Source organism: Sus scrofa, chromosome 1 (assembly GCF_000003025.6).
Source record: "Sus scrofa isolate TJ Tabasco breed Duroc chromosome 1, Sscrofa11.1, whole genome shotgun sequence".
NCBI classification, from domain to species: domain Eukaryota; kingdom Metazoa; phylum Chordata; class Mammalia; order Artiodactyla; family Suidae; genus Sus; species Sus scrofa.
This window is the reverse complement of record NC_010443.5, coordinates 158,249,661-158,273,738: the sequence shown is the minus strand read 5'-3', so window position 1 is coordinate 158,273,738 and position 24,078 is coordinate 158,249,661. Positions and strand designations below refer to the sequence as shown.

The following is a 24,078-nucleotide window of genomic DNA, read 5'->3' as shown; positions in this document are numbered from 1 at the left end:
CTCATGGTTCCTAGTTGGATTCGTTTCCGCTGCGCCACAACGGGAACTCACCACCACTGTTAATTTCTTGATGTATTTGTTTTCATCCTCATTTTCTTATTTTAAACAAATAAAAATTTAAGGGGGTGGGAAGAGAGGCTCTAAAGGCTCTAAAAGTCACACATGCTCACTGTATTCAGACTTACGGAAAAAATACGAAGATGGATTCATTCAGTAAGTATTTATTGAGTGCCTATCAGGCACCAGATACTGAAGGTACAGCAGAGAAAAAAAAAAAAACAGGAAAACCCCAGCTTTTATGGGACATACATCAGCAGGAGAAATTACAAACAAGAAAAATAGTAAATTATATACTATAAATGATGATAAATGCTGTAGAGAAAAATAAAGCAGGGGTTGGGTATAAGAAACATCATTTTTAAATAGGATGACCAGGGGAAGTATTGCTGAAAGGATACTCTGAACTCACACTTAGAGGAGGTGAAAGAGGTAAAGAAAGGAGAAAAATCCAGCCAAATCTTATTATCCACAAATAACATAATGAACATAAAGTGAAAAGTAGTTCCAGATATCTATGTATATTAACTGATATCTGCATGAATAATTATGGATGGACAGAAAGGTACAGCTGGGAGAAAGATACTGTTATAAAAATTAATTCACACTATACTTCTTTTCAATCATCAATAATCTTTAAGAATATACTTTTGTGTCTAGAGATATACATATCTATACATATATTACCCAGATTTGGATTGGGGTTTGCACTAAATCTAGAATCAATTTGGTTAGAAATGATACTTTTGATAAGAATCTTCCAACTCATGAACAGGGCCCACCTCTCTAATTTATTCAGGTCTTCTTTAGTGATCATGTTTCATTGTTTCCTACACTGAGGTCTTAAACATCTTGAAGATTTTGAGGTTATTTGATTCTTTCTGATATTATTGCAACTGGTATTGTTTTAATTTCAATTTCTAATTGTTGCTAGAATATAGAAATACAATTATTTTTATTTATTAACCAGTATCCTGTAATGTTAAATTCAGATTCTAAGTTTATTAATTTGGATTTTCTACATACACAAATGTCACCTGAGAATGACAATTTTGTTTGTGCCTTTTTAACCACTAAACTTTTATTTTTCTTACACTGGCTAGAATTTCCTTCACAAAACCTTGAAAAGGGGTGGTGACAGCAGGCACCTTTGTCTTTTTCCTCATCTCTGGGAAGTCAGGTTTTCAATAATTTACAATTGGTATGATATTTGCTAGAGTTTTTTGGGAAAATGCTCTTTATTAAATTAAGAAGCTCCCTTCAATTCCTGGTTTGTCAAGTTAAAAAGGAAAATTACAAATGGGTGCTAGATTTTATTAAATGCTTTTTATGACTCTGCAATAACTTTTCTCCTTTACTTCTGTAAATGTGGTAAATAATATTACTTTTCCAATTTAAAACTACAGACAGCCCTTGCTTTGCACTGCACCATGTAAACTAAATAGAAACTTGCTAGTTTCTGTGGCGTAAATCTCTCCCAACATGGCAGATTGCAAGCCAACGAGGTGACTGAACAGGTGGGTACAAATATGTAAAACTCACTCATACTGGTTCTTTTGAGCCAGTATGAGTGAGCTCTGGCACACCTCTGATTTTAGTTCCCAATAACCAAGACTGAAACTTACCACAACTTTGCTAGACTAACCAGAACAAATCAAATTATCTATTTTATAAAAAGTTTTACAGATAATCTAGGAAGTGGATAAAATATGGATATAATTCCCTTAATTTTTCAAGTCTTTATTAAGTACCTAATAAACAGCATCTAGCACTATGCTAATGCAAAGGGAAATGTAACTGTTTGAAGAGCTCACAATCTAAACAATCTAAACAAAATTAACAGAACATGCTTGAAACCTGGAGAATCTTAAGAGAGTCATAGTAACTTAGTGCTAAAGAAATGCAAAGGCAGGATGGGGACAGTTTAGGAATTCTTCCTGGAAGAGACTATATGGGTCATGAGCTAGGTCTTAATGCAAATAATGGGATCTCGACTAGCAGAGGAAAGAAGAAAGGAGAGAGGAAACCCACAGCCCCTGTGAGAGCTCACAAAGCTGGGCACTCCATCTGCAGTGCTCCTGACAATGCGTAAGGGAGGTGTTTCACCACTTCCTACCTATGCACGTGCAAGTGGCTAAATGGCACTTCATATTCATAATCAAATACACTCATTCCATCTTTCTGCATGTTGATGACAGTACACTCAAAGCCAAAATTTTCTACTAAAATACTTTATAATTAAGGTCTCTATAGTTTTCATACTAGGACCAAAAATTTTCTGAAACTTCCAGGGCATACCTTATAGAGATGTTCAAGTAGGGTTTACTTGCTGGCTCAGAAAACATTTACCCCCAAATCATAATGGTCGGGGTCCAGACAGACAGAGCCTGAACGTTCATTTTCCTTGGAGTATTTCTCTGCCCAGAAAGGGCACATGGAAATGGCCCATGCTTTACCATTCTAGAATAAGTCTAAAATCACTAGATACCAGAAACAGTTTTAAAACCAGAAATGTAGAAAATGAAGCTATGGCTAGAAGTGATATGGACACTGAGGCATAGTTCTCAGAGCACATGTAAGAATTTAGTGTGATAAAGCATACACTTATCATCAGCACAGCACTTACACACTATTTGGTCAATTTAAGTAAAATACTTCCTCAAAACAAATTTTGGATTCTTGAAAAATTCTGGATTTCAACCACTATATAATTATAATGTAATTATGTTAATTCTCCTAATGATAGGATTAATAGCAATACTGCATGATTCTGAGGCTGATAAAATAAAAATATATAAAATTTAAGACATCCACAAAGGATTTGGTGTTGATCTGCCAAGTTAATTCCCAATTCTCACATAAAGGTTGCTGAAAATCAGAATTTTCATGTATATATTCTTGATTTTTAGTGATTTATTTGTATCTAATCAGTTTAGATAATATTTTCTCCTGCAGAGAAGATCCCAAAATAAAGAAGCATACACAGAATATAGCCAACAGTAGGTTATATCAATTTACTTCACGTAGAACAGTGTATTTCAGGTCTATGATTTCCATTTAATATCAACAAACACCAACTGTACAGAAAACCCAAAGGCAACTATAGAGCATCATATGTAAAATGTGCAAATATACTTTAAAATGCAAGTTATCCTATAGCATCAACAAGGCAGAACTTTATGGTAAATTAAGGAATCTACCTTATCTAGTTGACTTAATAATCCTTTGCATGTACAGCCAATGCAAATGTACAAGGCACAACTTAGTGTTGGTGCTAACGTGTATAACACACACCCTCAGATTATTTACTTGAAGATATTAAAATAACAATGTCATGTTTGTAGTTTATTATTTAAGGAGACATCAGCTCATTTCTAAAGCTTTATGAAACATTACATTGATAATGTATGTGTGTCCAGGGCAAGATGTTCCCTGACCTTAAAAGGTAAAAGACAAGATGCTAGCTATTCGATATTTAAAAAAAAATTATATATATATATGTACACCCGCCCCCCCACCCCAATCACACACAAGTAACTTCCCATAATCCAAAGGGAGCTTGTTCCTTTTAGCAAAGGTTCCCATTACAGTATTTCACGACAGAGTTATTTTAAAAGTACGTATTTATTAACCACCTGTTTTGGTCACTCTTGCTACAAAAAGACACTGAAGTAGACAATTTTCTTCTTCAAGATAAAGACAATGTCTAGAGAGTCTTTCTCTTGAGACTGCACAGTGAAAGGTATTATTTAGTTAAGTATAAAAAAGCCTGCTGCTTTTATAGAAACTTAAATCTACATGGAGAAAAACACCAATCTATCAAAAATCAATAAAAGCCGTGGGAAGAACGCAATTTAAAATCTTTCGAGCCCAATCACAGTGCTCTTTGCTGTTTTACTGACCATCCCTGAGAGTAAATCATTTTTAACTTTTTAATAAAGTTAATTTTACATTGATGAGAAGGATGCTTAAGATTTTTTTCAAAATATGAAATAAGCCTCATTTCATTTTAGTTTAAAAAAAATGAATGCTCTTTGCAAAGACCACTATTCATAACAATTTAAAATATTTGCATCTCAATTTTAAATCTTTTTACTGGGTAATTTCTTTTTCTTTTTCTTTTTGCTTTTTATGTATCACTCACTCTTCTTTTTTTTAGTTACTACTCATTTTCTTATAACCCGTTATTTTATAATTTTTGTTAACAGGAGAATTTAACTGATAATGGAGCAAAAGTATATATAAACCTTAAAGGAACTCTGAAGTAAGATCTCTATTTCCCTGTGGTAAAAGAGTTTTACAGGAAAAAATCTGAACGCCATCCAAGAAGGGCAAAAATACCCATGAAAGAAAGAAACACACATGGTAAATTTCTTCCTTGCGGTCTTTGGTTTAGCCTTCTTGGCCAAAATCTTCCGTAAACTTCTTTAATTTCAACAAGTCGTGTTCATTGACTGTGGGTTTTGTGCTTGATAGTGACCGGAGCATATCCGACTGTCAGGAAAAAGAAGTGGGGAAGATTAGTAATAGATTTATCAAATAAACACTGCATCACTAACTTTCACCTAAGGATATCTGTGATGTGCCATAAGCTACTGATGATAAACTCTTGCTCTCCTAAAGAACATCTTTAACTATGTTATTCCTTTGCTCTCATCACAACCTTCAAAGGCTCCTCAGTGCCCTAAAGAAAGTACAGTCCTCTTACCCTGAGGATCAAGGCCTCCACAGTAAGTCCCTGATCACTTTTTTGGCCATATCTGTTTTTTCTTAAACAAGAGGGCAGCTGTCCAAGTACAACTCAGAAGGAATATAGTCATTCACTTATACGTATATGAAACAAAATAATCCCATAATCAAAACTAACTAATCAAAAATGTTAACTATTAAAATTACAATTAAAATGGTAAGAAAACATACTAATGTCAAGGATTCATTTAAAAATTAACTTCTAGGCCATTTCTCCTATAAAAAAAATAGTATGGCAAATGGAAAACAAAACAAAACAAAACTTTAAAACAATAAATCAAGGACTGAAACAAAAAAGGATTTCTGGATAATTTTTCAGGTAAGTATTGTGGTAAATTAACACATAAATATATCTATGTTTATGGATATATTACTACACACAAACTTATATACATACATATACACATACATGTCTATATACTTAGATCTACATGGTCTACATATCCTGTGAAAGCTTCCCCTTTGGAAGTTACTATTAATTTTGATATACAGATTTGAAAATCTATAAAGCAGAAGATTTTAAAAACTGAGTGTTCATCAATAAGAAAACATAAGCATAATAAACATTCCTTAAAATTGATACACCTTACAAAATAATAGTCTCATGAATTATTTTAATTCCTCCAATAGAAATTATATAAATGTAATTTTTATGAATATTTTAATTTCTCAAATTCATATTTACATTCACATTAATCTTCACAACTTTTTAAGCAGTTAGTATTAAATAAACATGTCTGATCATTTTTCTTTTCTTTTTTTTTTTTTGCTTTTTAGGGCTGCACTCTTGACACATGGAGGTTCCCAGGCTAGGGGTCCAATTGGAGCTGTAGCCTCTGGCCTACACCACAGCAAGAGCAACTCAGGATCCGCGCCGTATCTGTGACCTACACCACAGCTCATGGCAATGCCGGATCCTTAACCCACTGAACAAGGCCAGGGATTGAATCCGCAATCTCATGGTTCCTAGTCGGGTTCGTTTCCACTCTGCCACGACGGGAACTCCATGCCTGATCATATTAACATCTTCTAGCTGATTTTACATAACAGAAAATTTTATCTGTCTGACAAATTATAAAATACGTTTTAAAATTTTTCTTTTTTTTTTTTTTTTTTTTTTTTTTTTTGTCTTTCTGCTATTTCTTGGGCCGCTCCCGCGGCATATGGAGGTTCCCAGGCTAGGGGTTGAATCGGAGCTGTAGCCACCAGCCTACGCCAGAGCCACAGCAACGCGGGATCCGAGCCGCGTCTGCAACCTACACCACAGCTCACGGCAACGCCGGGTCCTTAACCCACTGAGCAAGGGCAGGGACCGAACCCGCAACCTCATGGTTCCTAGTCGGATTCGTTAACCACTGCGCCACGATGGGAACTCCTAAAATTTTTCTTAAATCAAAATGACAAACCATGCAAACAACTGGCTCCAAAAGTTTATCCCCAGGGATATCCATCCATGTCATTTCAATGGCACCAGGGTCACCTGGAGAACAGGGTGTTAGCAGATCATCTACTATGTGGTTAGGATCAGCTCGTGAAGGTCCACGAACCTGGAAAAAACAGCAATACGAAATACTTATTTTTAACAAATTAAGTAAATGTTAAAATTTAGACCATGATCAGGAAATCTGGATATGCACTATTTTTTTGGGGGGGGGGGGGCTGCATCCAAAGCATATGAAAATTCCCAGGCCAGGGAATGAAGCTGTACCGCATCTGTGACCTACACCTTGCTGTGGCAACACCAGATCCTTAACCCATTGTGTCACGGAGAAACTTTCAATGTAGTATTATTTTACGTTTTGTTACAAATGTTTACTTCTGAAAATAAACAGAAGGATATACGACAAAAATATAATTATCTCTGGGTGATGGGATAGATTTTGCTTGGCTTTTTTCTTGATGCTTTTCTATATCTGAAATTCCCTACAATAAATTACTTATATGATCCTAGGGAGAAAATAAATTAAAATCAGTTACCCGCAACTAAAGCTTTTTTTTCCCTCTAATACTTACTAAGTGGTAATAATTGTAGAGACCAAAAATAAACCACCCCCAAATTCTCTTAATAACTCTATTTTTGATAACTGAGGAATTTTGAAAGTTTGAGATTTTGGAAGGTTTATTATTTCTGTCTTTCCCAACAAAAACTCCTTCTTCAAATATAAGTACAAAATAAATTAAATGTTAAATGTAATTTCAGTGCTGTTTTATGATTCATAACTAATTTAAAATAACCGTTTTTTAAAATTTTTTATTTTTTGTCTTTTTTTTTTTTAGGGCCACACCTGCAGCATATGGAAGTTCCCAGGCTAGGGGTTGAATCAGAGCTGCAGCAATGTCTTCAGAGCTGCATCTGCGACCTACACCGCAGCCTCTGGCAATGCTGTATCTTTTATCCCACTGAGGGAGGCCAGGGATGGAATCTGCATCTTCATGGATACTAGCCAGGTTCTTAACCTGCTGAGCTACAATGGCAACCCCTAAAAAAGTTTTAATAACATCCAGAAAAAGAAATTCTGTGACTAGAGTCACATGTAATATTTAAATGACAACAGATTTGTATCAAATCAGGAGCTACTTTCATATTTAATATTTGTTTTACAATGATCAATCTTAAATACTGTCTCAGGATTGGAGCGGGGTAGAGAAATAAACATTTTCACTTATTATGTGTATTTTATTGTCTCTCTTTCCTCACAAATATTCCAGTGGCAGGGATTTTTGTGTTTGTTTTGTTTAGTTTTTGGCCATGCCCGTGGCATGTGACAGTTTCCAGATTAGGGATCAAACTGAGCCACAGCAGTGACAACACCAGATCCTTAACAAGCCAAAAACAAGATGAGGGATTTTTGTGTTTTTTGACTGTTTTACTTTCTTACAGCTGAGTCCAGATTAGTACTTAGACATTTAATAAATAAAATACACAGCAAAACTTGTTCTTGCTAATTGAAAAATGGAATAGAAGATGGAGCTGCAGAGAGACCTACTCTAGTTGGTGATACAAAAGGCCTGATGTTAAAAGTGATTTGGCTGCTTCATCTTTATCCTCCTGACAAGGGCCTACCTTTAGGGTCATATAAGCTGTCCCCAGTACTAATAAAGAGAAGTGAATGTAAAGTTCTGAGTAGGAAAGGACCGAGTTCCTAATAATCTACAGTTTCTCAATAGCAAAGATAATTTAAGAGAAAATACAACAGTTGTGGTATCAACTTGATCCTGAGCCAACCACACTTCTCTCAGTAATGAAATGGCTGAAGAGGAGATGAGAACATTTACTGGGCTATTCAGGTACCATGACAAGTGTTTTATAATATTACTTCATTTCATTCTCATAACTGCATTTCAAACTAGTGCTATCATCCTTATTTAAGGGTTGATAAAACATGAGACTTAAAAAGGTAATGCAATTTGGTCAAGGAGATAAAACAAAGAAATTATGGAGTCAGGCTTCAAATTCAGGTTTTAATTCAAGCTCACCATTAAAAAAAAAAAGACACAACTTACTTTACAGTGGTATGTAATAGACCTGCATATGTATATCAGTCATGATATATTAATTTGTCATATACTGATGGATTATGTTTGCTAATAGCTTTTCAGAATTTTCACATCTATGTTCCTGAGTATATTGGAGACTGTTGTCCTCAGCAAAAGGGTTGGTCCAAATTACCTAGTCTACTGCTACTTAAATTGGATATCCCAAGACCACAGCCTTTTTACAAAATTCTCTCTCTACCCACATACACTCAAGTCATTCGTGCAGACACAAAACAGTGCATGGGAGGGGCAGGAGAGCAGAGTCATCCAGTCTTCAGACTCTAAAGTACACTTTACCTATAGTCTTCAGACTCTAAAGTACACTTTACCTATAGAAAAAAAAAAAAATCACACCTCTGCTCCTCTCCAGCTGTACCCTGGCAAACTGTTAAAAACATTCAAGTTCCAGTTTAATCATGTTAACATCAGTCTCAGACTAACCATCAACAGGTGGCTATACACACCTCTTGCAGAGCTTCTGTAAAGACCAAATGAAACAGGAAGACAGTGGAGCAAACACAGTGCTGGGCACATGACTATTTAAACAAGATTAGCTTTTTTTATTTTTTATTTTCACTTTGTTAATGAGCTGTAAACATACCAAATTCTGCTTGAGGATACTCTAGTATAATCAGAGATAACCATATATCTGAGTTTCTATACTTATCAAAATAATATATACTTCAAAAAAATCATGTTTTAAAACACTTTGGAGAACTTATTTTCAATGAAATGGAAACATATCTACTATGTAAATCCACTTATTTATTATACAAAACTGAAACCTTCCTAAAATTCTTCAAAGACAAGTCAATGGTGGTCTCAAAACTTGATATTAAAAACATATGAAAAGGTTGGTAAAAGTTTCTTACCTTTTTAAAATGAGTAGCTGACTGTACTTTCCTAACCGGCTGCATAAGAGCATCACGCACAATGATGCTTATGTCAGCCCCTGAATAACCTTCAGTTTTCTTTCCAAGATCCCAGAAGTCTGCTTCTGTTAGATTGTTCTGCGTGGTCCCTAAGTGAAGTTTAAACATTGCTGTTCGGGTGTGGGCCTCAGGCAAAGGGATATAAATTCGTTTCTCAAATCTTAAAATGGAAGGAAAATTACATCAAGAATTTTACTATGTAATATTTAATTTCTATTAAAAATGCTTTTTCAAGAAGAAAACAGGATACAGACATTCTCATTTATACAAAGTTAAGCTGAATAAATTAAGTGGGCCCATATCTGTTAGAGTTAAACATGTATATTTAGGTTAATAAAGAGAAAATATCCAGAACACAACAAACAAATAACCAAAATAGCCAGGGAACCAGTTTGGAGGGCTTTAGTCTTTTCCACATGATTTCTGGGTTATTCTGGCCAGAGTGTTTAGATGTGTGGAATTCATGACATGACATGTCATACAGGATTATAGTTTCCCATAGAATGATACTCTGAACTCCTGACCAAGGGACTAATATGATTAAAAATACGACAATTGAGATGACAAAATAATTCTCTAAATTCAAAATAGTAAAATTACTCAAAATCTTATAATTTTGCTTGCCTTCTTGGAATTTCAGTATTTGGAGATCGGGGGAAGCAATGAGGGACAATTTACAGGGTCTGTGAAGATGTTTTCTCTTCTAGGTAATTATTCCCTGTGGCAGTAAGAAGAATTTTTAAAGTTTCCAGGGTCTCTAGATATACGTTCAGAATTAGGCCATTTTTAAAAAATAACAGGCACATTTCCTTGCTTGATACTGGATGGTTATTTAACATTCTGGCAAACCATCACATGAATGGGATAAAAGCAGCAAAATCTGAAGTGTTTCATTTTTACCATGTACAATTAAATGAATGGAATAGGGAACTGTGAAGCAGTAATGAGCCTGTATACCTTCCCTGTAGCTCAAGTTTCACACTGAGTTTAAAAATTATGGACATATTTTTTTTAACCAAAAATATATCTTGCTAAGCGTATGTTAAGTTGTATGTCATTTTGCTAAAATTTTAAATGAAATACCGACTATCTATCAAACATTATTTGTAAATTTCTAAAGCATCAGTGCACATACTAAGCTTAATTAGCACCTAAGGAAGCATTAGGTAACATACTTTTCAATGTGAAAGAGTCTGGTTGGTATAAATCTTGGATCTTCAACACAGCAGGCAAACAAACAAATGCTTACTCTCTCCCCAAGGCAGGGTCAACAGGGTTTGGGCATATTAAAAAACATTCTGAGGTCATCAGAATGCCTCCTCACTAGACAGAATGGGAATTAATATTCACTTATTATATTGTAATTAGAAAGAGGTATTTACTGTGACATTATACCTTCGCCTAATGGCAGAATCCAAAACCCAGGGTATATTTGTTGCTCCCAGAACCAAAATTCCATCATTGTCCACACCAACCCCTACAATAAAAAAGGTAACATTTTAAATCATTTGTCATTTCAGCTATCTTTAAACCTTGTCAATATGTTCTCTCATGAATATGGTGCTTCAATATTAAAATACCTCATCTTAAAGTGTTTCTTTCTGGAAAAAAAACTGTATTTAACAAACCAAATTTAATATTACTAGAATATGACACAAATATTCCTAAGAATAGAAAATTCTCACCCGTGGAAAATACTGTTAATATTCTTTCCAAAATATTTCTTGAAAGATTTAATTTGTAGTTTACATATTTCCTTTATTGATATTGTTTCTGGTTTGTGAATTTAGGAATCTCTTCACTATACCAGTGAGATGATTACAACTGGTTAAAAATTATGTATGCATATGGATCAGAATAAAACAGAGCATAATGAAACACCTGGCCTGTTAAGAATGGTTGAGTTCTGTTTGAATTTTTTTCCATTATTGTTATAGCAATGGTTATACAATAAAGAGAAACTACTAGAAAATCAGTAACACTACCTTGCATTTGAACTAGGAACTCTGTTTTAATTCTACGTGCAGCTTCACTTTCATTTTCACTTCTTGAACCACACAGAGAATCAATTTCATCGATGAAGATAATGGAAGGTTTATTCTCTCTGGCAAGTTGAAATAAGTTCTTAACTAGCCTAAAAATAAATTAAAAGCTTTCAATTTCTAAAAAGGAAATGACACATGACAATGAATAAAACTAAAACAAAACAATATACCAGTATTATAGGAACTCTAGAGATTAAAAAGCCCCATCACATTTTGATCTGGAAAATGAGATTACCACATCTGGATAATTTATATGAATAAATTTTAAACTAGGGACTGATTTGACAGAGAAATGAATACCACCTGTATAACAGCATTTTTTAAAGTGTTTATTATATTAAAAAACTATTATTTTATAGACTGATATAATGACCACTAGGGAAAGTAAAAAAAAAAAAAAAAAAATCAATTTACTACTTACTTTTCACTTTCACCTAGCCACTTAGAAACAAGGTCAGAGGAAGATACTGAGAAAAATGTTGAGTTGTTTGCTTCTGTTGCTACAGCTTTGGCTAAATAGGATTTTCCTGTACCAGGTGGCCCAAATAACAAGATTCCTCGCCAAGGTGTTCTCTTGCCTAAAATGTGCATTAGGAAAATAATATGAGAATTTTAAGATTGTTAATTTCAGTTACCATATATATCCATAGTGAAGAATACCATGAAGAGGTTTCCACTCTAAAGTTATCAGTAGAATAAAACAAAACTTAAATACATCGACCTTATGTCTTAAATGTATTTTATTTGCTTTTACTGGAGACCACTTTGCCAAAAGTATGATTATGTACCTATAATCCTTCTAATAGGAAGTTCATTTGCTTGCTCACTCATTCTACCACTATGTATTGAAACCACAACATATAGACAGGGAGCTAAGAATACAGAAGGATACCTGCCCTCTAAGGCCTTACAGTCTATTGGGAGGAAAATAACTCAGTTAAAATCTACTATGTGCACTGCTCAATATAAGAATATGTAAGAGAAAGGAAAAAAAACAAAACAATCAGAACACTGTAGGAAAAATTATATCCACAGAGAAAGGGTAGCTAGAAATACTTTCTTTTAAATATTTATGACCTTTGGAGGAGGAAAACTATCAGTTTGGATGACTCATGAAGTTCTTTCTACTCAATTCCTGATCCATAAGGAAAGAGGTTTCTATCATAGGTGGCATATTCCCATTCCAATGGCTGGGTAACAATAAGGGGACTCTACCCTAAAACGTAGTTTCACCAAAATGTGACAAGTAAACAAATCAACCCTTTTTATCTCAGTTTTGCTAATAAATTATAAACCAGGCTGGGGTACAACTGGCAATAAAATATCAAATACATATGAAAAAAACTATTAGGTGTAAATTGTGGATGGACATATGGTATTTGCAAGAGAATGATTATGCAGATGACTGACGGCAAAACTAAATACTGGTATGTTTATTGTTATGAAAGCATCTAATTTTACTTGAATTCTATTTGCCTATTTTAAATGTTTGTAATTATAAATCAGTGTTCCCCCAAGTGTGCCACAATTAGCACTGGTGGCAGATGAAGTGCTTTTAGTTGGTAATACAAATACTTTCTATTTATAGAGATAGAAAGAAGTTAACAACTGAGATGATTTAAAAATTCAAATATGGGGGAGTTCTCATCATGCCTTAGTGGTTAACGAACCCGACTAGTATCCCCGAGGATGCAGGTTCAATCCCTGGCCTTACTCAGTGGGTTAAGGATCTGGCGTTGCCATAAGCTGTGGTATAAGTGAGCTGTGTTGTAGGTTGTAGACAAAGTTTGGATCCCACATTGCTGTGGCTCTGGCGTAGGCTGACAGCTACAGCTCCCATTTGACCCCTAGCCTGGGAACGTCCATATACTGTAGGTGTGGCCCTAAAAAGACAAAAAAAAAAAAAAAAAAGAAAGAAATTCAAATATGGGCAAAACAATCTACAGCATTAGAAGTCAAAAGAGTGATTATCTCTGGGGAGGAAAAAGGTAGAGAGGGTTTCTAGGTTACTAGCAATATCTTTTTTATACAGCTGATGATTACACAGATGTACTTTGATAATTTATAAAGCTGAACCCTTATGGATTCCTGCATGTCTCTGTATATTTAGGTTACACTTTAACAAAAAGCCTGCTCTAAAAGTGACTTGGAGAGGTACCCACTGTGGTGCAGTGGGTTAAAGATCTGGCATTGCAGCGGGGTGGGTTTCATGCGCAGTAGATTAAGGACCTGGTGTTGCTGTAGCTGTGATATAGGTCACATCTGTGGCTTGGAGTCAATCCCTGACCCAGGAACTTTCACGCACCACAGGTGCAGGCAAGGAAAAAAAAGGGGGGGGGGGAGAAACTTAAAGGAAAAATATTTAAAAAACAATGGTATACATATATAGAAAAATTCATTAAGATGATACAGGTAAGACTCATGTTTGAGAAACGCTAGTATAAGTAACATAACATAAAATGAATTCAACCATATTTTTATACCTTTACAGGATTATGATACCAAATTCTACAATGTTAGTTTAATATTCCTGAAGTAAGGTTGTAAGCCATACCTTGAATCTAGGTGGACAACAGGTGGCCCACGAGTTCTTGCTTTTCATCACTGCTCTATACGACATCACTGTCTGGACCTGTTCAGTTTGAGGCCAATATCACAGATTTGCTCTCCATATAAACCAGCTTGTTTTTAAAAGGAAAAACCTCTGTTTCACTGTTAGACTGTGGGTATAGCCATACCTCAAGGCTATATAACACAAGGAGAATGTGAAGGAATGGCTTAGCACAGACAAATCACCTACTATTGGTACTGTAACTTCAACTATATCCAGATGGTGGATTGGCAACATTCTCCTTGCAGTGATACTGAGCTACTACAGGACATACACTTCATATGAAACTTAAGAAATGGAAATACTCTTATAAAACTAGCTCACGTCCACTGTAAAAAATTCAGATGAAAGTAAAAAATCACCGATAATCTCATCTCTTCGACATTTCAAGTTTTTTATGTCAATCCGTCTACACCTATTTCTCAGCACACATGTTTATTTAACAACGTGGAGTCATACAATATATATTGTGTAACCTGATTTTTGATCTTTACCATACAGGTAGGTGGACAGTCTTCCATGTCAATTAGAATGCAGATCTAAATTTCTTTTTTTTTTTTTTTTTTGCTTTTTAGGGCACACCCATGGCATATGCAGGTTCCCAGGCCAGGGGTCAAACTGGAGCTACAGCTACTACTGGCCTACACCACAGCTGTAGCAACGCAGGCTCCAAGCTGCATCTGCGACCTATACCACAGCTTGTGGCAACACCAGATCCTTAACCCACTGAGCTGAGCGAGGCCAGAGAATGAACCCACAACCTCATCGTTCCTAGTCAGATTTGTTTCCGATGCACAACAACAGGAACTCCTAGATCTAAATTTCTTAATGGAGATGGTACACTATATTCTAATGAGTGCATAATATTCTGCTGCATGTGGGCCCTACTGCTTGACATTTAGGTTGTTTTTGCTATATATATAGTATGGGGGTACCTTAGAAAACTATACATAGAACTACCATGTAACCCAGAAATTCCACTCTTGGGCATATATCTGGACAAACTTTCCTTGAAAAAGATACATGCACCTGCATGTTCAATGCAGCACTATTCACAATAGCCAAGACATGGAAACAACCTAAACGTCCATCAACAGATGAATGGGTTATGAAGATGTGGTATATACACACAATGGAATACTACTCAGCCATAAAAAGAACAAAACAATGCCATTTGCAGCAACATGGTTGGAACTAGAGACTCTCATACTAAGGGAAGTAAGTCAGAAAGAGAAAAACAAATACCATATGACACCACTTACGTCTGGAATCTAATATACAGCACAAATGGACCTTTCCATAGAAAAGAAAATCATGGACATGGAGAACAGACTTGTGGTTGCCAAAGGGGAGGGGGATGGATTGGGAATTTGGGGAAAAAATATGTATACGTATATGAAATAAATCTCTTTGTGTAAAGATTTATCATGGCCTTTTAACAGAATCTGAGAAAGTAACTCATTATGTAATGACAAAAATTCACAGTACTTTACCTCAGTCATAAATGCATTTTTTAAAAACCATAAAAAAGTCATTTAAAACTCATCTCACCCGTAAAGAGATGAGGAAACTTAATAGGCAATATAATAGCCTCTTTCAGTGCTTCTTTGGCTCCTTCAAGACCAGCAACATCACTCCATTTCACATTTGGTCGTTCTATAACAATGGCACCTACAAAAAATTAAATCATCTTTAAATTAAAAGTTCTATGTATTAAAAACATACATCTGAAAGAGTGTGATGAGGAAGGAGTTGTTAGGGAGTAGTGAGGAGCAGCCAGGAGCTGAGGTGGGTAGCTAAATAGTCTAGGGTAAAGGCACTTAACTTTTCTATTTCACTTCCTCATTGTGAAATAAAATTATACCACCTGTCCAAACTAAGACAGGTTAGTGTAAAGATCAAATGATGTGATGAATATTAGAGTGTTTGGAAAAGCACCAAACATTACATAAAATAGTTATAATGTTTGACTACACTATTCTGGAATATCTCTTATTTCTCCTTTTAATCAAAAGAAACAGTGATCTAATGTTCTCCATAACCACAAAAGAAAATATACTTAACAACTTTTAACTGAAGATAGACAGGAAGATAAATGGATGGACAGATAGAAGGGAGCCATAAAAGAAAACATACTTAACAACTTTAAATAACCGAAGATAGGCAGAGAGATGGATGGGCAAAAGAAGGGACAAGGGAAGGGATGGGTGAGGAAAGGAGGGGATGATGGAGAGGAGAAAGTATACTCTCATAGACTTGCAATACTTTCCTGAGATTTGCCAGATTTTCTATTTGGCTTCTAAACAGACCACTTTACAGTTTTTGTACATTAATCAAGTCATTTAAGTGACTTAGTTTTTGAACACAACATATTAAAAAGCCATGGCGAACTGCTGCAGTAAGAGTTCCTCAAAGACTCTTTTTTCTTTTACTATAGCTTACTGGCAAAACTTTTTAGCTATCTTTTATCAAAAGCTTTTCCAGTTTTTCAGTATATAGAAACTGCTCTACTACAAACTACTAAATAGCCTACTCTAAGGTGATGTGTAACTGTTTTAAGTATAACGCTTCCACTTACACCAACAATTGATTACCTATGACGTTAGTTTTATGGGTATTTCTTGTCTTGAAAGATCATCTATCCATTATTCTAAGAATGCTTATACTCTGCAACTTAGATAAATCTTTAGCTAGACGTTAAAATGAAATGAAACCATGAACACTTTTTGCAAAGTTCAGACTAAGTATAAATTAAGAAAAAAAGCCAACTCACTTTTTCTTTTCTCTGTTCCATTCAGATTAGTAATGCTATATGAGAAAAATATTACATCATCTGATAGAATTTTGTGTCAGTTAAATGAAAGTAATTTAACATTTAAGCAATATCTGGTCAACTAAAACATTTATTACAAATTTTCTAAGTATGTCATAATTTATTTTCACAGTTTAACTAATACTTTTCTCTATAAAGTTTAAACTAGGTGACTTTGTAATGTTCAGTGATAAAAGACTATTTAGACTGAAGTAATACTATTAGACATTAATGATTTATAAAATTAAAAGAGAGGGATTATAAGAAAATAAAAGCCAAACAATCTGATTGTGCCCAATTATATAAATCTAGCCAGTTTTAGATTATACTATTTATTATTCTAATATGTAATTTTACCTCAGAGTCACTGAATATCAAAGTTAACAGAAAATTCAAATTATAAACTTTAATTTTAATAACCAAATATTTTATACTTAATGTTGTAACCTTAAACAGAAGTAGAAGATTTAGGAAACTATTTAGGGAAAAAAGGAGGAAAGATTCAAAAAAGGATATTATACAATTAAAATCCATCAGCAAACCATGAAACTAAAAGATGAGAAAAAAGAACTCAGATCTATAAAAAACTAGGGGTCCTTCCATATTGCATTTCATCCTGTAATTCCAAATAAATTTCCTCACTTAAATGTTTTAAGCATGTATTTTTATATATCTCTGAGCTTTATCAACACCAATAGGAAATTGTAAAAAAAATTCCTTATTAAAGACTGGGTTGTAGCTTTTTCAAAATTAAAGATACAACCCAATTTTTACTTCAGTTGGGCAGAACGAGACAGAGAGAACGAAACCAAAAGAACAGACAGAAAAAAGCTTTTTGTCTTACCAGTAAAATAAAGCCCCTTAGCACAGATCACTAGGTCACCCTAGTGAGGACAAAGCATGCCCATACAGCTTGAGGCAGTGGAAACTCAGTTATTGCCCTCGGGCCAGAGCTACCACTGAAGTTCTTGGCATATAAAAACACCCTCATTCACTGTAGTGTTTTCAAAATACTTTCCTTATAGTATTCCTCTATACATACCAGTGGGGTTGGTAAGACAGAAATATTACCAAAACCAAGAGACTAGAATAGCAAGGTTAAAGTCTGGCCATGCTAGGTATGTCCACCATTCACTAAATAAAGCTCAGCCTATATAATGGATATCCTTCCCAGTTATGCATTCTATTCAGCAAGATTCATATGAAAAAAAATGTGTATTACCAATAGTTGAGCATAAAATAAACTTGAAAATTCATTAGCTAACATATCAAAGAACAATCAAATCTCAGTAACTAAAGAAGGCATCATTAACTGGATGCCTTTTTAAATACACAAAACTACTATTTACTGAGTCCCTAGAATTTGTCAGATACAATATTAGGCAGTTTTTACACTGTTATTAATCTTTTAGTAGCCCAGAAAGGAAAGTACTCTTCATTTCCATTTTAGAGTTGAGGATTTCAGACTCTGAGAGGTTAGAGAACTTGCCCAGATTATACAGGTTTAAGCAGCAGACCCTGGAGTGAAATCCAGATCTTAACTGAGCTACAGTCTAAGCCCTCTCCATCATGCCACTTTACTACAGTAGAAGAGAAACAAAGGGCTTTCGTAGGTAAAAAACTGGAAGCAGAAAGAGATCAAATGTAAATGGGAGTGCTGAAAAAGGACAAGCAGATGAGGAAGAGCAAGGAGGAAACATGAAATAAACCATTAATGAATAAGCTGCAGCAATAGCAAGAAAAGCCGAGTGTGAGTCCTAATTCATTCTGTTCCTCTGACAGGAAATTTTGATACCATCAGATTTTATAGTGTGCCAATAGTATAAGTGTTACCCTCTCTAAAGGGGACAAATAATATGAAAGGCAGATATAAAATGAAACAATATTTTTACTTCATGGAAAAAACCCCATCCATTAGAGATTCTACAGAGCAAATTTTATAAAAATGGTCTCAACAAAGCCACTATGAGACCACTGGGAACCAAAGCCAGTTCTTGAACCTCGTTTAAATACAGGGGGGAAAAAGAACCAATTCAAATAGACAATTCACCATGAGTTTTAAAAATAAGATAGTAAATTTAAAAATGAAATCTAAAGCAACCTTGAAGTTGATTCTGTAGTTTCTTTTTTTCAGGATCATCAGATTCTCCTTCCCCATCACTGTCATTCCTAATAAAAAGAATTTAATATATTCAAATGATCACTCATTGCTATCAAAATACGGCAAAAATGAAGGAAAGATTAACCTGAAATATCTGTAATTTAAGTGGCAATGTAAGACATTCACATTAAAATTTAAGTTTATTTTATTACTTTAAAGAATATGTTAAACAAAATAGTAAGCAGGCATATTATCCATCAATATGGAATCATGAACAGGAAAAGGATAAAAAGACCAGAATGAAGTCAGGAACTAGCTCCAAATTCCCATGACATACCTATGTATGTATTAATTCATAAATGCACGACCCATACCTCATCCCACAAAAGATAAGATGAATGACAGAAGTGTAATTGTAAACAATTAAAAAAACATCAGGAAGGTAAACTATATATTAGAACAAGAAGCCATAACTAGGAGGAAAAAACCTAGAATATTAACTATTTGAGGAACAAAGGTCCATAACTCTCAGCTTGGGGGTTCCAAAGGATGGATAAAACTTCTGATGGAAAATGAACCGAAACCCAAAGAACAAGTAGATCAACCCAGACATTTCATATCTAGGGATTTACTCTGAGGAAATACTTTAAAATGAATTCAAGGATTAGACTTCAAGGATAATCATGCCCATATGTGTCCCCCATATTGCAATAGCAGAAAAATTAGAAATAACGAATGTTCACTTATGAGGATTAGCATATGATAGAATACACTGCAATCTTTTAAAAATGATGTTGTAGAAATAGTTTATTGGAAAGATGTTAACGATAAGACATTGAGTTAAAAGGTAATCAAGCAAAAATATGGCACATTATTTTTCACACATAAGACATAAAGGGGAATAAAAAGCTTCACAGGCTTTATCTCAAAATGGGATTATCACAGGATGGTGGGGTTATTTACGGGTGAGGTGGAGACTGCAAACCGATTCACCTTAAAGACTGACTCCAGCCTCCTTCTACCACATGCTTTCTTGTACAATAAAGACTGTATTTATTAAAAAGGTGCTCTTCCTAGGCTCCTCTGCAGCTAGGGCTCCACATAAGACCAAAGTCCTCCCAGAAGGTAGAAACAATCAACTGAAATGAGGGTTGCAAGAGAGGAGATGCACCTATAGGTAAAAGTGCTGGCTTTGCTAAGGGCACTGTGGCAGCTCCTACTGCCCCCTCCCTGACATGGGAAGCTGGCCCAGGGAGCTGGCAGCAGTGGGGTCCCTGCTGGAACTACCCTGGTGAAGGGGGAATCTCTCCCAGCCAAACAGAATCCAACCTTGACTCCCTGGCTCTCGAATTCTGCAGGGGATGGCATTATGGGCATCCCCTGCTTTCCCAACGTCTGTTTTATGCTACTTCGCTTTTACAAAAAAACTTGCATTAGTACTTGTTTTCACTAACTGAAAGATATCTGAAGACAATTATTGCTTTTACAAAGAAAGGCAAAAAAATGAAAATAGCACTTAGCGTTCGTTTTACCGCAATCCCTATAGGGGCAGTGCTCATCATGAGCAGTGAGAGTGGCACCACCAGGCTCCTTCCAGGGAATCACGCTCAGCATCTCGGCATCAAGCCACCAGTGCTATGAATTGTGTCTCTGAGTATCTTTATTTTGTTCATCCGATAGCAGGAGGTAATTACTTCTCTGCTTTACAGCATTTCAGCTTAAACGGGGTCCTGACATCCAGTACAGAAGAACTGGTACTCCTCTATCAGGAAGACATCTCAGGGGTTCACTACAGGGTCTTACAGGGGAGAGGACGTTTCTGCTGCAAGGATCTCAGGGAGATCTCAGGGGAGAGGACGTTTCTGCTGCAAGGATCTCAGGGAGATCTGGGGGTCCAGGCAATCGAGGTCAACAGATCCTTCCCAATGTTTCATTTCAACTTTGGAGTCCCAGTCTTACAACAGAGGCCACAACCTTCACAAAAGAAACCCAGTGAAGTTCAACCTATTTTGAAATTCAATAAGCTGTGAGATCAGCTGGGGTCTAATTTTTGTCATGCCAATGCTAGAGTTCTAAGAAGATGGAATTTTTTTAGGGTGTCACAGGATCTCCTCGGTTCCCTGGCCATGTCTTCAACAGAGAATATAAAACCTTGAACTTTTTAAGTTTCTTCAAACTTTCCCATGCAGTTTGAAGTAGACTGTAAACTCTCATTCTTAAAATGGCCTGTGGCAGTAGCCAAAAGCCCTGAAGCACTGTCTTCAAGACACTCTATGCCTGCTGACCGTAATGAATTATCTAAGTATCACTGCTTACCATGAACTATGAGTATCACATGCTCTCAAGCTAACCAGAACTTCCTGCCTTCATATCCAACAAGACCAAATAATTCCACCAGAGTCTTGTTTTCTTAAGAGTATGTTGTCACCTAGAACCACTTTCGGCACCAATTAACAGAAAGATCAGAGGTTCTGGGTAGAATGTGTTCCCACTGCTCAGCACAGAATCTAGCGTGCATACATTAGGTGTTGAATACATTAATTCAGCACTTATAAGTGATATTCTCCCCATCTAGGAAGACATTTCAAAAATGAGTTTTGAGGGAGTTCCTGTTGTGGCAAAGTGGAAACAAATCTGACTAGTATCCATAAGGATGGAAACAAATCTGACTAGTATCCACTTGCTCAGTGGATTAAGGATCCAGCGTTGCCATGAGCTGTGGTGTAGGTCAAGGACACGGCTCAGATCCGATGTTGCTGTGGCTATGGCCAGCAGCTACAGCTCCGATTTGACCCCTAGCCTGGGGACTTCCCTATGCTGCAGGTGCGGGCCTAAAAAAAAAAAAAAGTAAAAAAAGAAATGCGTTTTGATGTTTATAAATTATGTATTACTTTCTTTACAATGATAAAATAAATCTGATGGAAATCCACATCAAAAACTTTACATAAGATATCCAAAATTTTTTTACATTTACTAGTTATTTTTCATTTTGTCCATGTGCTTACTACTGACGAAGAGTCAATACTACTAGTCAAAGATTCAATTCACAGATCATTTTATAATTTTAAACTTCATATCACATGATGGCCAGAGAGTAAAGAACTGAGTACCAATCTACCAAGGGTTTTTTCCTCCTATTACCAGGCAGTCAAGGAGAGCAATGTGATGTGAGGTATATAATCCCTTAAGCCTGGGAAACTAGGGGCCCGAAAACTTTTTCTGTAAAGAACCAGACAGTAAATATTTTAGGCTTTGTGAGCCATACGGTCTCTTATCACAACTACTCAGCTTTGCTAGTACTACACAAAAACAGCCACAGACAACAGGTAAAGGAAGGGAGGCTGTGTTCCAGAAAACTTTAGTTACAAAAACAGACAGCAAGTCAGATTTGGCTGTGAGGCACCATTTGTCAACATCTCGTTTAAACAAAAGATATTTACTTCACAAATTAAATTTCATTTTATCTTATAATTCAATACAACACAATCCCACCCACTCAAATACATACCCCTTCTCATCAGCTGGACTTGGTTGTCCCTCTTTCACTGGCTTCTGTGGTTTGCTTTCTTTCTTTTTCAGGTACTCTTTTAGTTTTTCTGCTCTGTCGAGATATTCTGTACACTTTGCCCTGATATTTTGCTTGGCTTTATCACCCTGTGCTTCATCTATTGAAGTGAAATGAGAGACATTTTTCTGTTAGTATTCTTTATAGATAGGTTTAAACTCCTAGAAATACTTTTGAAACAAGGAAAATCTATCTTAGGGGCGAGAAAAAAGATCATGTCTGGCTCATCATAACCAACAATTATCATTTTTTTCTATCCCTTCCTCCAGCAGGGTTGGAGGCCAGCGTTGAGTGAGAGTTAGAAAGAGTTCTGAGCAAGACACTATGATATTTTCGGTTAATGTTAAATAAGAAGAAATTATTTAATATTCTGTGGGTTTCATACTCTTCCTTTACATTCTGTGCACAGCTGAAAGCTGCCTGTCTCATACAAAACCAAGTGTAAGACAAATGGAAATAAAGCAATAGTAACCATTTCCATTAACAAGCTTTACTTAAGAGTAGGAAAAGTGACAGAAATCCCACATATTATGAGTACCACTGATACAGTAATTTTGCTAGATAAAGGCCCCTGAGGGGCCTGTTTCAACTGGAGAATTCAGCAATATATGCCATGCATGTGACTTGCCCCCACCTATCTCATAAGTCACGAGTCATTCTTAACTTCACTTTCATTTGACAGAAAAACCTCAAAACAAAAATAAATGAGGAAGCTCAAAATAAAATCCTAAATTATCCAACTGCTAAAGTTTTTATTTCAAAATAACTAGTTTGACAGAAAGATACTTTGTTAATGTCTTTTTTCACAAATGTTCAGCGCTAAGTTTAAGATCCAGGAAGGCAGGGGGCTTCATCCATTTCTTCCTTACTGCTGCTGCCAGTGCCTAGAACAGTGCTTGGCAGGTGGGAAACATTCAATACAGATTTGGAAAATACACCAATGTCTCCCAACCTATTTTAAAAACAGATTATTTTCAAAGCGATTTTCAGAAAATGAATAGGTCCAGATTACATAATCTGGGTACATTATCAGTAAAATGAAAACATATTTCCATTGACTATATGGCATTTTAATATGTTTTGGTGTACCCAGTAATAATTATGATAGCAGTGCACATTTGTTAGCTGAGTACTTAAAAACTACTAACGAACGAGCTAGTGGGAATTTTTTGCAAATTGATGACTTAGAATTTTCTGGCACTGTATTTCAATTTTTATAAATGAAATAGAACAATCCATTCTTTTCATATACTTAAATAATAATAAAAACTATGACCTTACATTTAATTATATGGAGAAAATACTGCACAGCATGTTGGTAGAATTGAAGGGCTTCCTCATAGTTCCCAGCTTTGTCTTCTTGGGCTGCTTTGCTAGCAAGATCTATCGCTTTCTGTTTGAAGACAGGCAAAACCACACCATCAAAATCAAAGCAGAGCATAAGCTCAAAAAAAATAATCACACTGAAAGTTTTCCTTAAAAATAAAAGCAGCCTTAAAACAATTTTTTCTTTCTAATCACAATTGCATTTTATTATAAAGCATAACTATTTATATATATATGCAAATTACATTTGTTATATGGGTAAATGCCATCTGAACATGACTGTATCTAGTACCAATTACTAAGATTCTCATAATTTTTCACTCAATAAAAGTCAGGCTTAGAG

The 24,078-nt window shown here is 35.4% G+C and overlaps 1 protein-coding gene across 1 annotated transcript in view; it reads right to left on the bottom strand.

The window, feature by feature from the left end:
• The window catches only part of VPS4B (vacuolar protein sorting 4 homolog B), a 40,495-nt gene continuing 16,622 nt past the window's right edge, over window positions 206–24,078 (bottom strand). Inside the window, exons 2-11 of the mRNA XM_003121699.5 lie at window positions 23,691–23,802; window positions 22,353–22,509; window positions 18,845–18,912; window positions 15,483–15,602; window positions 11,742–11,898; window positions 11,261–11,409; window positions 10,671–10,752; window positions 9,216–9,435; window positions 6,213–6,353; window positions 206–4,551 (exon numbers count right to left, since the gene is read on the bottom strand). Coding sequence (XP_003121747.3) covers window positions 4,450–4,551; window positions 6,213–6,353; window positions 9,216–9,435; window positions 10,671–10,752; window positions 11,261–11,409; window positions 11,742–11,898; window positions 15,483–15,602; window positions 18,845–18,912; window positions 22,353–22,509; window positions 23,691–23,802 — 1,308 coding nt within the window. The 3' untranslated portion in view covers window positions 206–4,449. The remainder of the gene's footprint in view (window positions 4,552–6,212; window positions 6,354–9,215; window positions 9,436–10,670; window positions 10,753–11,260; window positions 11,410–11,741; window positions 11,899–15,482; window positions 15,603–18,844; window positions 18,913–22,352; window positions 22,510–23,690; window positions 23,803–24,078) is intronic.